Source organism: Ascaphus truei, chromosome 16 (assembly GCF_040206685.1).
Source record: "Ascaphus truei isolate aAscTru1 chromosome 16, aAscTru1.hap1, whole genome shotgun sequence".
Taxonomy (NCBI): domain Eukaryota; kingdom Metazoa; phylum Chordata; class Amphibia; order Anura; family Ascaphidae; genus Ascaphus; species Ascaphus truei.
In genome coordinates this window covers 1,763,615-1,781,697 of record NC_134498.1, presented here as the reverse complement: position 1 = coordinate 1,781,697, position 18,083 = coordinate 1,763,615, and the positions used below count along the sequence as shown (strand labels likewise).

The 18,083-nt window shown below is 38.6% G+C and overlaps 1 protein-coding gene across 1 annotated transcript in view; it reads left to right on the top strand.

Annotated features, from left to right (window-relative positions):
* Window positions 1-18,083, top strand: part of LOC142467649 (uncharacterized) — a 47,929-nt gene that overhangs the window by 6,721 nt on the left and 23,125 nt on the right. Inside the window, exon 3 of the mRNA XM_075573593.1 lies at window positions 85-948. Within this exon, the coding sequence (XP_075429708.1) occupies window positions 85-948 (864 nt within the window). The remainder of the gene's footprint in view (window positions 1-84; window positions 949-18,083) is intronic.

The window sequence follows — 18,083 nt, the reverse complement described above, 5'->3', positions numbered from 1 at the left end:
GTTGTTACTTATGACACAATATAATTACATAGTAACACAGCAGAGATTAACATGCCATTTAATAATGTGTACATTTATTTTTAGAACATGATGATGAAGATGATGATGATGATGCCACCGCCATAGACACAGAAATACAATCAAGTGAGCATGAAGAGGTTCCAATTGAAACAGTTTTACCGCCAAATCGTCCATCAACTACCACATACGATGCAATTGTAGCTTCTGAGGGAAAAATTGTGGAAGCAGAAAATCGTCGCCATTCTGATCTGATGACAGTGCTGGAAAGGATGATTGCACTGCAGGAAGAAACGATATCACAATTGGCACATCTCCACAGAGTCTTCATTGAAGTGCCTAAACAGTTGCAAAAAATCAACACCTCATTCGAAGCATTAGTTGTTCAGCAAACCCAAGCAAATTACTTGAGAATGACTACTGTACCACATTTAAACTTCAACACCTCACAGGCAGGATCTTTACATGCTGGTAATTTTTCACCACATGCATCTGATCTTCATTCCCCAGGTCCGAATGTTACCGGTCAAGTAGCAGACATTGCTGTGCAGGTTCCTGACGACATCCTACCGCTGCCATCTGTACAAAATCAGGAGCTGACACCTACAAAGGAGGCGACAAAAACAAAACAGCACAAGCAGTTACTACTGACCAGTTTTTGGACACAAACAAAAAAAGACACACATGAAACAGACCAACCATCACTTGTGCAGTGTCTACCAACTTGCTCACATGTGTCAGTGGGCACAAGTCCTGTCGGTGAGTCACTGGCCAAAAGCCCTGTTGGTGAACAGTCACTGCCCACAAGCCCTGTAGGTGAGTCACTGCCCAAAAGCCTTGTAGGTGAGTCACTGCCCAAAAGCCCTGTCGGTGAACAGTCACTGCCCAAAAGCCCTGTAGGTGAACAGTCACTGCCCACAAGCCCTGTAGGTGAGTCACTGCCCAAAAGCCCTGTAGGTGAGTCACTGCCCAAAAGCCCTGTAGGTGAGTCACTGGCCACAAGCCCTGGCCGTGAAGTGCCAGAGGCCACTCAAAGTGGCTCTGTTGTGGCTAAAGTTGTTGCAAAACAAAAAAGGAAAATACAAGAGACAACAAGCAGGCCTGTTACTCGCTCTCAAAAGGAACAAAAAAAATAAATGTTATAATTCACTAAATATGTCTTTGGCCTTGTTTTGTTGACTTCAGATTATCTAATTAATATTGTATGTATGCTGAAGACTGTGTTGTTTCCAAACTTTCAAGTATGTTCTTGTACACGTGAAGTTTTGGAAATGTTAACAGTCCTAATTAATGAATAGTGTTATTAATATTGATGTATGAATCTTGTATTCAGTAATGGTCCACCAGGAGCCAGTTGCTAAGTTTAGAGAAGCTGCCATTGACTTTGCAGCAAAAAATTGCATTTGGGTGTGTTACTTGATGTAATCATTGCATGTGCATATTATGCACATGCAATTAAAAACACACCTATTTAACTGCAAACATCTTTCTTGTACGTGTACAGCAGGATTTTGTGTTAAATATTACTTACCTTTGCTGGCCATTGTAATGTTGTCCTTTAATCATTTATGTGTTCTTGTTTCAAGAACATCTCTGAATTTATACTAATATATATGTAGTATGTATGGATATATGCACACACACACACACACACACACACACACACACACACACACACACACACACACACACACACACACACACACACACACACACACACACACACACACACACACACACACACACACACACACACACACACACACACACACACACACACACACAGACACACACTGTGTGTGTGTGTGTGTGTGTGTGTGTGTGTGTGTGTGTGTGTGTGTGTGTGTGTGTGTGTGTGTGTGTGTGTGTGTGTGTGTGTGTGTGTGTGTGTGTGTGTGTGTGTGTGTGTGTGTGTGTGTGTGTGTGTGTGTGTGTGTGTATGTATGTATGTATATATAGCACTATCTAAACTGGTATAGATGTATTTACAAAAAACATACACTTCATGCTTACTTGTGTAAACACAGTATTTTAATAATACAGGCCTAATGTTTGTGAACTATACTACCTGTGAGCCTATAACAGTATTGGCCTAAAACAAATGTTTATTACTTAATTCACTCATGTTTATCACCATTTAAATAGGTTTCATACAAGGGATACTTACTGGCATCAATATGTTGTGTGTACTCCTGTATTATATATATATATATATATATATATATATATATATATATATATATATATATATATATATATATATATATATTATTGGTTTTAACACTACAGCCCTTCTAAATAAAAAAAAAAAAATTATTGATGGTAAATCACATTTACCATACAGGTCAATGCAATAGGCCATACAAGTGTAAGCCTCTATTATGTTAACCTTTAAATAAATCACAGCAATATAAAAATCCCTCTTTACATATAAGCCCTTAAAAGTTGTAATATACACACACACACATTTAAAGTTTGGTTTTACAGACATATTGTTATATATATATATATATATATATATATATATATATATTTATGAGAGAGAGATATATATATACATATAGACACGTAGTTAAACTGATGCAGACAGGGAGTTAACCAGACTTTCAAATACACACAGAAATGTATGAGGGAAAAAAAACATTTACTTTAGCAGGTGTGTGTGTGTATTTCATTATATGGCTGTGTAAGCACTTTTTCCAGACAGTGCTCTATTTTATTTTTTCTGAAAGCACAATGTGACTTAATTAAAAGTCTACCAATGTTGTGAGAAACGAGATAAAAAATGATACATGTTTGTCAGACAAACGGCTATCACAAACCACAAACGTTAAACCAATTAATTCAACACATCCAATTGGTGGATCAAAAAAAGGAGTAAAAGTTGATACTTTTTATGACCTTGAAAAGGAAACCCAGCAATTTGTTAGGCATTGACCAGTTTCATTCTTATGAGCAAAGAACAGAGAGCTTCAGACATCTTTTGTGTTAATCTGCAATGGCTGATGAATTGTTAAAGAATATGAATCCGCACAGAGGGTATAAATTCATGATAGCAGAAGCTATTTTGTCGACATCAGGACACAAAGCGAACACCGGTCAAATCTATGATTTGATTAGAGCAAAGTATCCTTATTACCAAGAACCTGGTCATGCTCGCAATTTTAAATCCTCAGTAAGATTCACTTTATCAACTAATGAGTGTTTTGAACATGTGCAGGATAAGCTAGAAGACAGGTATGGTTTCTGGAAGATTGCCAAGGATAAACATTTCACCGTGAAAGAGGGCACACATATTGTGCTTAATGGCATATTTATTCCTAATGCCAATAGCAATGGATCCGCTAATACTGTTCCGTGTGAATCGATACCTGCTGCAATATCTGCACCCTCCATTCCTGAAACCCACATTGTACAAGAACATAACTACTATGATTATGTACCAAGCCTTTCAGCTGAAAATGCATTGGAATGGGTACCCGAAGAAATGAACCTACCTCCGGACCAATTGTTTGAAGAAAGCAGTGGCGATTCCTATGAGCGCTTCATGGAGGAGATGTGTGTCATACTGGATTCAGCGTTTGGGTCAAGCGTGGATGCAAATGCCTTGCTTTTCTGGAGCGACCAGTTGCAGGCAGACGAAGAGTTAATTCTAGAAGAATGGTAAATATAACAATCGTTAAGCGTTTATTTTTTTTTATTTTTTGTAACCACCATTTTCACTTTCAATGCGTGGATACAGCGTAACATTGCAGACTGCATAACATGTATCGATCGCAAACAAATTGTTTCCTATTACAATATAGTAGAACCTGAAAGAGTAGTACACATTGCTGACGGAATAAATATAGGTACTTTCCTATCCCTTTAAACATATTAGCAACATTTTAACATAACTCTAACACATACCTGTTTTGTTATCATGCAACATCTACAAAATAAAAAACCGGGTCCACCACGTATGACGTGGGACCATTGTCATGGGCCAAGGCGTCCTTAAAAAGGATTACGGATGTAAGTCCCGCCCCCAAGCGACGTGCGCGCCTCAAAGCCTATTGGCTGTGTTGTTTTGTTATAGTTACGGTAACTGCAGTGTGTCATACACAGGGGGCGTACACTGGGCGTTAGCCGAATGTTAATTGAGTGGGAGGAGTGTTAGCGTGCGTTTCACGCTGGCTTAACATGACGTCACACGTATTGCATTTGCGCATTGTGTTATCGGCCATGCTTTCTGTCCAAACACGTCTGTTTAAAAATAATACAGATGTACTCGTTTATAACGAATGTAGTTTCGTCTTCATTGTATTTGAAATAAAGATTTTATGTTTACTGGTATTTTCAACATGTATTGAAGGCACAACGTACGCATTGTTTTGCGCATGCGCTAACAGTTAGTCGACCCAACCGTGAAGTGCGTGCGCACACTAAGATGTGCGCGCACATTTGTCAGTATACAGGCAACGTTCACTTCCTATACATAGTTATGCCTGCTACAAATTTAAAGAAAAATTACATACTGATGTACACTTGTACTTCTAACATATAAGTGACTGACGTGTGTATGTACACAATCATATAGAGCTGTGTAACGCGTTGTCACGGATACATATATAGTAAGGTGCCATCTTTGACCATCATGTGTTTGCTGTATTTCAGAGATGTCGGGGAAGATACAATCGGATCAATGTATGATTTCAGAAGAGTCTACCTTTATATGAGATGATTGTGAGGAGGAGCCACCGACTACTATACTACATATGGAACTAATTTTATATTGCTTGCAGCGCTTATTAACAAACAATTAAAAATGTGATACCCTTATGCCTATATTGCATAAGCACTTAATTAACATAATGATGTTGCAAAAGAGTGCCTCATGAATTTTTATTGAGTGTTCTTTAATTACTACTAGCATTTTATGGCATGGTGTGTTTTATATATAACAACCATTCCCACTCTACTAACACATTTGTGTATTCTATTGTGTAATGGAACGTATGACTGTCGAAACTATGTAACAATAATAATAATAATAATATGAGCATGTTCATGTATAGCGCTGCTAGTTGTACGCAGCGCTTTACAGACACATTTTTCAGGCTGAGGTCCCTGGCCCGTGGAGCGTACAATTTATTTTTTGCCGCCTGAGGCACAGGGAGATAAAGTGACTTGGCCAAGGTCACAAGGAGCCGACACCGGGATTTGAACCAGAACTCCCCTGCTTCAAACTCTCAGTGCCAGTGTGTGTCTTTACTCACTGAGCCACTACTTCTCCCAATGTAAAGGACACTTACAACCAACTAGCCATTTATTGTTAAAAATCTCTTGTGACATGGGTATGTTGATAAAATGGTTTGGGACTGTAGCAAATAATGTTATTGCCTAGATGTTGTGGTCCCCTACAATGCATGATGTTCTGAATATTACATCAACATCATGTAATGAAGTACGTTTCTGTGTATATTTCATTAACCTAACTAACTATAGTTTACTGTGTTTATTGAACGTTCTAAAAATAAATAGTACAGTCTATATGATGATATAAGCTACCATAATAAAGCTGCTGTTATCATTTGTCGGTGTTATACATGGATCCTACACAAATTGATACAGACACAAACAGTTGTCTTAAAAAGTGTGTCTATGCTAATGTGCACGTGATTGACGTTACAATTGTCAGAATACTTGATAATTATCATCATGATAATGATGAAGTGACGTGATTGACATTCCAAAAATATTACCAACATTGTCATAGTGGGAAATTAGAAATGCACAATTACAGTAACATTTGCGACAAAATTGTGGTTTCTGTTAACAGTTTTACACTTGGTACATGTAGGACACATCCACACACGTGTGACTTATACATACACATGTCACACATTTAAATTAATGTTGACTATTAATTCCTAGCATTAATAAACACCTACATTGCTAAATATAAGATGTAGTACGCATTGTTGTGATTACAGGCATTCATGCATGGAGTTTTATGATCAGTCAATTTCATCCGTGATGAATGAGCTCCCGTAAGTAAACAAATAAGTACAGTTATCCCCTTTTCTCCAAACACCTCTATATTACATTAATGGAATTTATAAGGAAACATACATAAAATGTGATGAAATGTGAGTAATCATTTTCTAATACATTGCACATGAAACCTCAAGAGTAGCTAAATGCATATACATGATACAGAAAGTACATGTATGTTACATTTGTCTTTAAACCAATATTTTGGGTTTTTACTTCAAATAATTATAGGAACATTGAGGTAGGCACATCTTATGAGAGATGTCAGCAAATATACATACCATGATCAGTCATACTGGAGATATACCTATAATGCAAAGGAACAATATATAAATTGCAAACATTGACATGCCATCTTCAGTACCGTAAGCAACACAGCAAAGTGTGTATTTGGTGTTAAATGTGCAACACCATGTATATTTAATCACATTCAAAATGTAAAGCAGGCTGGTGTACACATCATATGGATGTACATGTTACACTGCACCAATAACATTGTATGCAAGCATACTGCAAGAATGAATGACTATGCCCATACTCTGTGTATTGTGTTAGCATAAGGAACAACACAATGCAAAAATATTAGTGCTTTGTTACCCCAGTTGTATTCACATACACACAACTAATGTACAATTGAAGAGGGATTATATAACCTGTGCAACAATAACAAACCGGTGCCACATCCCTTTGTGCACACAGCAGAGAAAAGAAAGGTGTGCAACCCATATTCATCTGTGTCCTAACAGAAGGTTATATAAAAAAACATTATTGTTAATATAACATAATTTAACTATAAAAGTAGTACTAGGAACATATATGTTTTTACTTACAAGAAAAAAATGAATTGATGAGATTCTGGCGTGTCTGGCCACCACTGGCTGTTTGTTCATTTTCAGCAGCTACATGGGTGGGATGCTCGTCTACCAAAGGCTCAGCTAGGTCTGATTGTACATTGTGCCTCAGTGCAACATTGTGCAAAATGCAACAGGCAAGGATAATATCAGACACTTTTTGAGGCTTGTATAGAAGAGCCCCACCAGTTCTGTCCAGACACCTAAATCTGGTTTTGAGTAGGCCAAATGTCCTCTCTATAACAGATCTTGTAGATATATGGGCTGCATTGTACCTCTCCTCTGCTTCAGTTTGAGGGTTTAGCACCGGAGTCAAGAGCCACGGCCTAATTCCGTATCCTGAGTCACCTATAATGAATGGAGCACACATAAGCTGACATTAGTGATCAAATTCTACAATGCCAACATTCCTAAATAAAAATGTGTTTTGTGTTAGAACATCTAAATCTGTACTCACCCAGCAGCCAACCATGTTCAAAATGTCCCACTTCAAACGCATGGAAGACTGAAGAGTTCCTCAGGATAGAGGAATCGTGACTGGAACCAGGGAATTTGGGTACCACATGCATTATCCTCATCGTGGTATCACATACCACCTGTACATTGAGTGAATGGTAGTGCTTACGATTGCGGTACACATGCTCACTCTGACTAGGTGCAATCAAAGCAACATGTGTGCAATCGATTGCACCCAGCACACATGGTATCCCTGCTATATTATAAAAGCCATTCCTGACTTCCAGCCACTCTGTCGCCTCTGTAGGAAAATGAATATAATTCCTAGCGCGTCTATTGAGTGCATAGAGAAACTGGGTAAAGGCCCGCGAGAATGTAGATTGCGAGACCCCGCCCACTATGCCCACAGTTGTCTGGAATGACGCGGAAGCAAGATAATGTAATGAGCACAGCATTTTAACAAGCCCAGGGACTGCACGACCTCTGGCTGTGAAAAAATCTAAATCTCCCCTTATCTCCTCATAAAGAGATAAGATTGCTGCTGAACTCAAACGATAGCGACTTACTATCTCCTCCTCACTCATCCCATCTAACAGGGTTCTCTCCCTGTACACACGCGGACGAGGCACAACTTGTCTCCTCTGTCTTCTCCTCTGATCTCCTGTCCCTCTACCTGTCCCTCGGCCTGTCCCTCTCCCTGTCCCTGTCGTATCCGCGTGCCTGTCCCTGTCACTGTCCCTCGGTCTGTCCCTCCCTTGCCCTATATCATTCTCTTGATCAGCAAGCATGTCATAGAAAAGAATGTTCCTCCGTCTCCTAAACAATCGCAACATTTTGAAATGAGTAGCTGTGAATGAGCAGGTAATGGGCGTCCTTTAAATAGGTATGTGATGATGTCAGGTGACATAGTAAAATGCAAGGTGTTACATTAACATAATAAAGTACTTCTGTGGCAAGCTGTGTGCAGTTGATCTTAGAAGTATTTGTTGTGTGTATTCTGCAGGGAATGATGATATTTGCCAATGATGTGACGTGAAGCTTTGTACAAACATTGCTTGAAAATAAATAGTTGAATGTGCAATGCATGTAAAACTTCTGAACGCAACAGTCAGTCATGTAATTAGACAAAAAGGCTGAGATTGACGTGGGAAAAGTTTGCTGTAACATGTGTAATTAGCCATGTTATTGTCACATGTTGACAACAATGAATAGTCGTGTGCATATGCATGCATTTCTGTAATGAGGATAGTTGCTATAGAATGAGTTTACAAGGTGTCACAATGATGAATTACTGTACATGTGTGTATAAGTTAGGTTGAAGTGCTTGTAATGCAACGGTTATAATGTAAACATGCAATGTGATTGAGCATCCAATAAGTGAAGTCATGAAAATAGGGAGGACCCAAAACTAGATGTAAACATGAGAAGAAAGATGTACATGAACGTTTAAAGATGCGTCACACATTACAAGCATTGTGTAATGTAAAGGAACATGAATATACGGTGTATGTGTGACATGTGTGACATGTGTAACATCATGTAAATAATTGTCGCTCAGTTCAGTAAAATGTGTGATATGATGTGAGGTTCTCCTTTAAGAGTTGAGTATAGGATTTTCCCTTGACACATCATCACATGATGAGTAATGTGACACGCAAATGCTGAAAACATGTAAAAGTACAATGTTATGCAAATAATACACGTCAGCTGTGACACAATGCAGGGAATGCCCCCCACACTGTAATGCAAATGACGTTTGTATTGTGAGCAATGAAACGTAAACAGTACTATACTGTTATACGTCCCCGCTCCATTGACTTCCATTGATGTACAGAAGAGTTTTTTTTCTAAGTGCCGTTCCGGCAGCCTTAGCGATCGTTCTCCCCTCCAACTTGCCAACTTTAGTTGGCGGGAGAAATTGGCCATAACATCTCAATTTCGTAGTGCCGATCAGCCCCGATAAGCTGATTTTGGTACTTGAATCCAGCCGAATTAAAAAAGTGGCGATCAGTGGCGAAAACAGGCTTATCGGCAGCCGACTGGCCATAACAAAATTATCGGCTACGAAAACTGGCGAAATCAAGCACTTATCGGCGCTTACTGAATCTCAAACCCAATTTTGACTATAAAATGCCGAAAAAATCCTTATCAACGCTTACTGCATGAGGCCCCAAGTCTTATCCTACCCAGACTGGTGCACCCAGATCAAGTCGGGTTTATCCAGGGTCGACAAGCATCGGATAACACCCGACGAATCATTGATCTGTTAGAAATAGCCAATTCCAAATCCATACCAATTATGGCGCTAAGTCTGGATGCGGAAAAAGCGTACAATAGGATAGACTGGCCATACCTGGAGGCCACGCTTGGAGCATTTGGCATGTGAGACAAATTGATAAAAGCTATATTTGCTCTCTACTCAGCCCCGTCGGCTAGGGTTACCCACCAGGGATTCGCTTCAGACCCCTTCCAAATTAAGAGCGGAACGAGACAGGGATGCCCGCTCTCCCCCCTCATCTTTGCGCTGTGTATGGAGCCATTAGCGGCCCAAATACGAGATAGCAAAGACATCACGGGTATAGACATCGGAAATCAGTCGCATAAGGTGGCACTATATGCGGATGATGTATTCCTGACAATATCTAAACCCCTTACCTCTCTTCCAAACCTGTTCGATCTGCTTGCTCGGTTCAATAGGGTCTCCGGGTTCAAAATAAATCAGAACAAATCCGACGCCCTAAATATAAATCTCCCCAGGCATATGGAAAAATTAATCGCCATAAATTTTAATTTCCACTGGCAACAACATCAAATTAAATACCTAGGAATTAACGTCACCACGGCATATAGCACAATATATCAAGCAAATTATCCCAGATTGATGCGGACTATGAGAGAGGACATTAAGAGGTGGGCCAAATATAAAATCTCATGGATTGGTAAAATCCACTGCGTTAAAATGAACTTGCTACCGCGCCTTCTGTATCTCTATCAAACCCTTCCAGTGCCTATAGGATTGAAGGACACTCTCTCACTCCAATCCGAGATAGATAAATTTATCTGGGGAGGAAAGAACGCGAGGGTGGGCAAACAAATCATGCGCAAACAAACCGGGGCAGGTGGGCTCGCGGTACCTTGTTTGTTGTCATACTACAAGGCGGCTCAATTATGTCAAATAGTGCAGTGGCACTCTAATCCAGACTCCAAAAGATGGGTCACACTAGAAAGAGAAGCGTGCTCCCCACTAGAACTGGAGCATCTGATTTGGTACCCCAAAAAGGTGTGAGTAGGCGCCAAATTGCCGCATTCCTCAATGACCAACTCGCTCTCGGTATGGGAGGTCACTAGGCTCAAATGTACACTGACCCGTAGGGCGTCGGGTATGACGCCACTGTGGGACAACCCACTCTTTGCTCCAGGCCAGTCCAGCACAGAATTCACTATCTGGAAACGAAAAAACATTAAGAGATTGGTAGATCTGGAGGGGAGACGAGGTATTCAAACATTTGATCTACTTAAATCTGACCAAAAAATCCCTAATGCCGAGCTCTTCAGATACCTCCAGATCAGGGCATTCTATCAAAAGGTCCAGCCACACACCCCTATGACAAATTTCGAAAAGCTCTGTCGATCAGGGACATCCACGACGGGACTCACATCGCAGATGTACAAAAGGTGACCGGTTCTAGCGCAAATGTGACGAACAAAACGAGATATATGACTAGTTGGGAGAAAGACTTAGGAGAGGAGCTGAGGTAGAGGAATGGTCTAAGATCGTGACTGCGACATCCATAAGCTCCATGTGCATGACCTTAAGGGAGAACGCATATAAGGTTATGATGCGCTGGTACCACACTCCCACAAAACTAGCTAAATTCCTGCCCAGTTACTCCCCATTGTGTCCTAGACAATGTGGACAGCAGGCAGATCTGTTACACATGCTGTGGTCTTGCCCCAAGATCGTCCCAGTCTGGGATTCAATTAAGGACTGGTTGAATAAGATTACAGGTAAACCCGTACCATTCGACCCATGGCTGTTCCTTCTGAACAGACCAGATGAAGGGTTCACCAGAGGAGAGAACAAGTTAATAGCTCACTTTGCTATGGCGGTTAGAGGGGAGATCGCAGCACGCTGGAAACAAAATGAAATTCCATCAATTACTAAAATTCGGAACCGAATCTGGTCAGTTTGCCAGATGGAGAAGTTGACAAGTTTGGTCAATGACACTGGTACAAATTTTCTAAAAGTCTGGCTGCCTTGGTTAGCCCAAACAGACATCCCGGGGGTGGAAAGGGCCACAATATGGCATTGATAGAGGAAAATGTGTTCTCCCCTGAATGAGCACCTAGGAGAGATGACCAGGACATAACATATCAGCTCATTACACGCCCCCAGAGAAGTTCTAGAGAACGGCAGACAGGAACCAGAAGATGAATCAGGACTGAGCTAAGGGGAACGCACTAACTCCCCAGATGCAGAGAGCCAGCGAGTGCACGACAGAAGCGGAACCACAAGAGGAGAAACCCACAAATCCCCATCCCCCCCTCCCTTTTCTTTTCCCCCCTATCCCGGGGTCTTTATGTTCGTCTGTTCGTCTGCCCAGTTTGTCTGTAAATGTAAGTCCTTACATATATTGGGGCTACATACGTTGCATGCCGATCTTGTATTACGTTGTCAACAAGTATACTGTATGTACATGATATCTAAACAAAATAAAAACTTAAGTTGAAAAAAAAAACATTAACTAAGCAAAAAGTACATTAAATTTTTTTTATATTTTCTAAAAGTAGAAAACATTTTAGTTTCTACTGTATGGGGTTTAACAGCTCATTCAGACACTATTTGGATAGCTATATTATTCTATTGCAAAGTTTTTTTTAATTAGTCATTTTTTTGTATATTAATTGGTGAGGTCTAATGACCAACTATGATAATTGGACCAACACCTGGTTCAGATTCAACTTTTGATATGTCGCATAGTCTGCACCTTTTTGTGTGAAAAAGTAAAGTGGAAAGAACTTTACACAGTCTAACTATTTTGGAGCCTCTTTTTGCTAAAATAATATGTAGACCTATACATATTTGATATCAGTGTAATCAGTGAACCCAGGGCAATAAAATATAGTATTCCTTCCATTATTATACTGAAGTACAAAGTTGGTGTGAATATATGAGAAAATGTTCAGGATATTTCAAGTGTTCATTTTTGTGGAAAATTATTTCCCATGTCTAAATTTATGGGGATATGTGTTTTCAGAATAGATACACTTTTATGAGGGTATTTGTATGCTAAAAAGTAGTTTTGACTTTCCAGTGATGATGAGAACCTTCTGTGTTGAGCCACAAAATTTCAAGTGTTAAGAGACTTACACAATCTTACTAATTTTGGGCCTATATTTTACAAAATTTTATGTAAAACTATATACTGTATATTCCGTATCAATGTACTGAGAATACTAAGGGGAATAGCAATTTGTATTTATGTGCAAGATTACACTGAGTAGGTTTGAGAAATTTTGACATAAAAAGCTGTGACTGCCTATGGGGGGTCCATTCTTACCAAATGGAACCTCCACAGAAAATATTTCTGCGGCAAGGGAATACCATAATTACAGTAGTATTTCACTGGGTTCCTCCAGCAGTGGGAACATTAAGTCTGGCTTCATCTGTACATAAAATACATTCAAATGTTACCTACAAGACTCCTTCCAAGCCAAAAGAGACACGTTAGAGCCCTTTTCAGGTGAATGGATCATTAAGGACAATCTTTATCTATGTATGCATGTATATATTTATGTATGTATGTATGTTGTCTATATTTATATAGCGCCATTAATATACATTGCGCTTCACAGTAGTAATACACGTGACAATCATATAAATAACAAATAATACAAATAGAACATGGGAATATGTGCTTCAGACATACAATTCAGCTGTGTTACTCCATAAGAAGACACCTTCCATACCAGAATAAACCTTACTGTCCATTTACTTGAATGGCCCATTAAAGACCATAATTACTCAAACATGAGGAAAAGTGCATCATGGACTAGCAGTGCTACGCAAATATAACCCAAACGTATTGTATATGGAAGATTATTGAAGATTGTGTTATCCTCTTTCAATTTGATTAAAGAACATAAAAAGAAGATATAAAGGTGGAAAAATATTGAAAGTGTACCAGGATCAACACAAATGCTAATAAAAATAACAATGTATGTCATATATAAGAAATTAATTTGGGGCATAATACTTCACGGACAGTGAGATCATGCTCCAGGTGCTGCACGTGGATTAAGGTAGATCTATTAATATATTTTTCTATAAGAAAGAAGTTCAAAAAATTATTATATATATTTTTAAAAACAGTGTTTTTTCTGATATATATGTACAGGGAGTATGTGCATATCTTCCACTTAAAATATTCAAAATGTTTGGAATTTGTTGCTGGTGCCACCAACAAGGGTAATTTCTAAGTGCTATTGTCTTGGGTTCAGATAATCAAAGGACTCTAGACCCTTTTTGGACAGCCTTATCGCTTCCTCGACATTGAATCCACAGAGACTTGTGTGGCTTGTATTCTTTGTTCCATCTTGGACTTTACTTCACCCCAAGTTGCCTAGGGCTGCAACAGCATGAATTTTCTCTTGTGAAGATATTGCATCCAAGCGGTTGAGTGACAGAGCACTGCTGGTGTCTACATCAAAGTAAATTCATTTTTCTCCCACCTCTGAACCTCAGGATATCCTGTTTTCTGTTTTGCTGTCTGTTTTCTTTTCATCCTCACTTTGTAATAGTGAACAATGTGCTTTAATGCCAGTGTTGGTTAAACAGCACTCCCTCATTGAAGCTGAAAAAATATTTTTTTATACTATTATCAAATCAATCTATTATTTATTTAGTGATGTTAACCATTTTTAATCCACTACTTGCACTTAGATCACGTAAAAACAAAATTCCACACAAAGTTTAAAATTACTACTGTCATTTACAAATAGTAACCGATAATGTGAATGAAAGGTTTAAGAAATGAAATTGTTGATTCTCATTTCGTTGCCAACGTACTGTATTTGTGTGTGTGTGTGTCTGTGTGTGTATGTTCATGTGTGTTGCTTTATATATAATGTATGTAGTCTGTTCATATGTATGTATGAGGGTGTACATGTGTGTATGTATGGTAATAACAAATCATTAGCTGCCAGACTAATAGTACTATCAGATTCACTTCCCTCTCTGACTTTTGCAGTTTGTGCATCATACACACTATCTGTACCATGCTTATCATCATCCTCATCATGTACTGTACGTCCTCCATCTCTTGCCTTAATCCCTCCCTCCTCAGAGTATTGAAATGAAGGGGTTCAACATCAATAGCCTGTTTATTGAGGGCAGAGGGGGTGAATGAAGGGGGTAGTAGTCCGAGCGTGGGTGGTTAGGCCTGACAGGAAGGTTGCAGGAGGAATTAACCCCTTCACTACCATAGCGGTGGAAACCGCTATTGTAATGAAGGGGTTAACCAGTCCCGCTACCCACATTTGGGGCAACTACCCACTTCACCCAATCCCTCTAACCCCAATAAACATTTTAAAAGAATTAATATGCAGCAATATAAACAATAATAGATAGATATACTGTATTATATAGTTATATAAATAAACAGAAATAACTATAATATTAGATAGATCTATACTATATAGTTATATTAATATGCAGCAATATAAACAATAATAGATAGATATATAAATAAACAGAAATAACTATAATATTAGATGGATCTATACTATATAGTAATACTGTATTAATATGCAGCGATAAACAATAATAGATAGATATACTGTATAATATAGTAATATAAATAAACAGAAATAACTATAATATTAGATAGATCTATACTATATAGTTATATTAATATGCAGCAATATAAACAATAATAGATAGATATACTATATTATATAGTAATATAAATATACTTACGCGTTAGTTACCGTTGGTGTCCTCGTGCGTTGTTAGTTTTTTTCCGTGTGCATGATAGCACACGGTGGTTGATGGCACAACGAGGCCAGAAGCAGCTAACCAGCGTTGGATATCTGCAATTCGTTATCCGCTCGTGTACATCTCCTTAATTCTCATGCTGAGATCCTTTGAAATCTTTTTAACAGGCATTGCTGCGAGTAAAAAGAAATACAAGCACAAGAATGTATATTCGATGTTTAGTCGATGTGTATTCAATGTGAAGTGAATCCACAAAATGGATGGTATATTTCTATGTTAATGACTCACATTAGAGTACGCCCACTTTTAACACCTGTACCTCGTCGCCATGCATAAAAGGTTGAAGACTTGCTCGTCGGGATGCGCAAACATGTGGAAACAGAAAAAATATCCTGATGGTGCAATATTGTTGTAATAAAGTGAATACGTTTGTTCTAGAATCGATGTGCAGAATAAAATAATGCAAAATAAATTGGCCCCTAGCGCTTTGAGATCACATATCTCTACTACTCACTCTACCTGGTTAGACCCCCTAAAAGGTTTCTTTCATTGCAAAATGTGCAAAGCATGCCAATATAGTTCAAAAATAGGTAATAGTTTTCAGTCCAATACCACAAAAAAATCCTATAATGTTAAACAGCATCTGAATTGCAGATCCAATTTTCTAATCTATCTTTTAGAATGCGACTGCAGTTTACAATACATAGGTAAAAAGATACGTCCCCTCAGAACACGTATATTGGAACATCTGGGTAACATCAAAAGAAAACTTACCACACACAGTGTTTCAAATCATTTTTTATTAGTTCATAATGCCAATCCCAGAGGTCTTACATTCAAGGCGATTGAACAGGTTATGCCTCACTGGAGAGGGGGCAATAGGAATTTAGCTCTAATTAAGAGAGAATCATTTTGGATGTACGAACTCCAAACTATTTCCCCATCCGGTTTAAATTTAGAATTTGACATTAAGCCGTTCCTGTAATGCTTCCTGTTGATCGCATAACCTCACATATATCTTTTCTTGTCCTTCTCCTAGATGTTGCCCATGATATATTACTATGTGTACTAGAATGTAGTGCTAAAATAGGTATACACCTCCCATGTAATTTCGCCTACCGATATTTAATATACCTTTTTAAATTTATTGCGTCCTATTACTCTAAATATGATACTTTGTTTTAATAAAATGTAACTGCTTATATTTGAGCTCTACATATGTGTTGATATAGAGATTATTTTAAATCTTGATCGGCCTTAGGCCAATTATCTCCCTCATTGTGTTTAATATACTCACCATCACCCAATTAGTCTTTAACCTATGAAATGTAAGGTTAGAGTATATAAGTTCCCAAGACCGAGTCAGAGTCACTCCTGATGAAACCAAGGACGGTGAAACGCGTAGAGTGACGCTGATCTACCAACCCCACGGCAGACCGGAACCACTGAAGTTGGATGACGTCCTTTCCGGTTTCGCTGACACGCATCCGTGAGACGCACGCCATCCCACAGGGGAAGCAGAGAGACTTCTGATCCTGCTGCCGAGATCCTATTTGTGAGATCTAAACGCTTGATATTATCTTGTACCATGTAAGTGCATTGCATTTTACTTACCTTTTATAAAATTCGCATACATTCTGCGCTATGTTTGGCTCTTTTGTCTAATACTAAGGTTACCAGAGTGTGCACCCGCACTAATAATCTATCCAGTTACACCACAATTTGCGGATCATCATACAAAGATACCATTATGTGTACATATCTCTTCTCACATTTGTGAGTATTCTGCACATCGGTTCTAGAACAAACGTATTCACTTTATTACAACAATATTGCACCATCAGGATATTTTTTCTGTTTCCACATGTTTGCGCTTCCCGACGAGCAAGTCTTCAAGTCTTCATCCATTTCACACGGGATTGAGAGAGCAATCCCACACTGGGTCACAGCTGCAAAATCCATCCATGGATCTAAGTGATGATGAATTCATATCCAAATGGAATAACACACAAGACAACTATTCTTTAAATCTAATGAAATTAATTATGTTACAACAAGAAAAAGATTTTACGATATTAGACAAAGAGATAGAAGACATGGAGTTGTGCAGGCCTGACCTGCTGTTCAGCACACCATCCTTGTTTCAAATTGTATTAATACATTTTTTTTTAACTAACACCTTACTGTTGTGCTGTAAATGTTTTGACTTTCTGTACTTTAATAAAGGAGATGTTGCGTGTTTTAAATTTTATTAATACTATAGTGGAGGAAACCTCGCTCTTAGAAACCCCTTGTTGGAATAAGCGTGCTGCCTAGGGATGTGTTGAAGTAGCTAAAGATGTGTATCAAAGAAGATACACTAAAGAGTCCCTATATAGTATATACGGTCAGAGGTGAATATAGTATGTGAAGTTTATTTTATTTTTATTTTATTCTAATATGTCACACGTGTAATTAAAACAGTATATAATGTATATCTATATACTCTAGTAAAAAATAGACAGCTAACGTCTATTTGGTCTCTACCATGCGTCTCCTTTAGCTCCTATGTACTATTCTTTAAGATATAGAAAATTATGTCTTTTTTACTTTTTTCTTTTTTCCTGTGTTCTTGTATGAAGCTCTCGTATCCTCGGTATGTACAGATGGACAGATATGGATCTTATGTGATCGATTTTCCGATTGAGATAGTGCCACCTGGTCCCTTGTTTGGGCAGGTTATATTA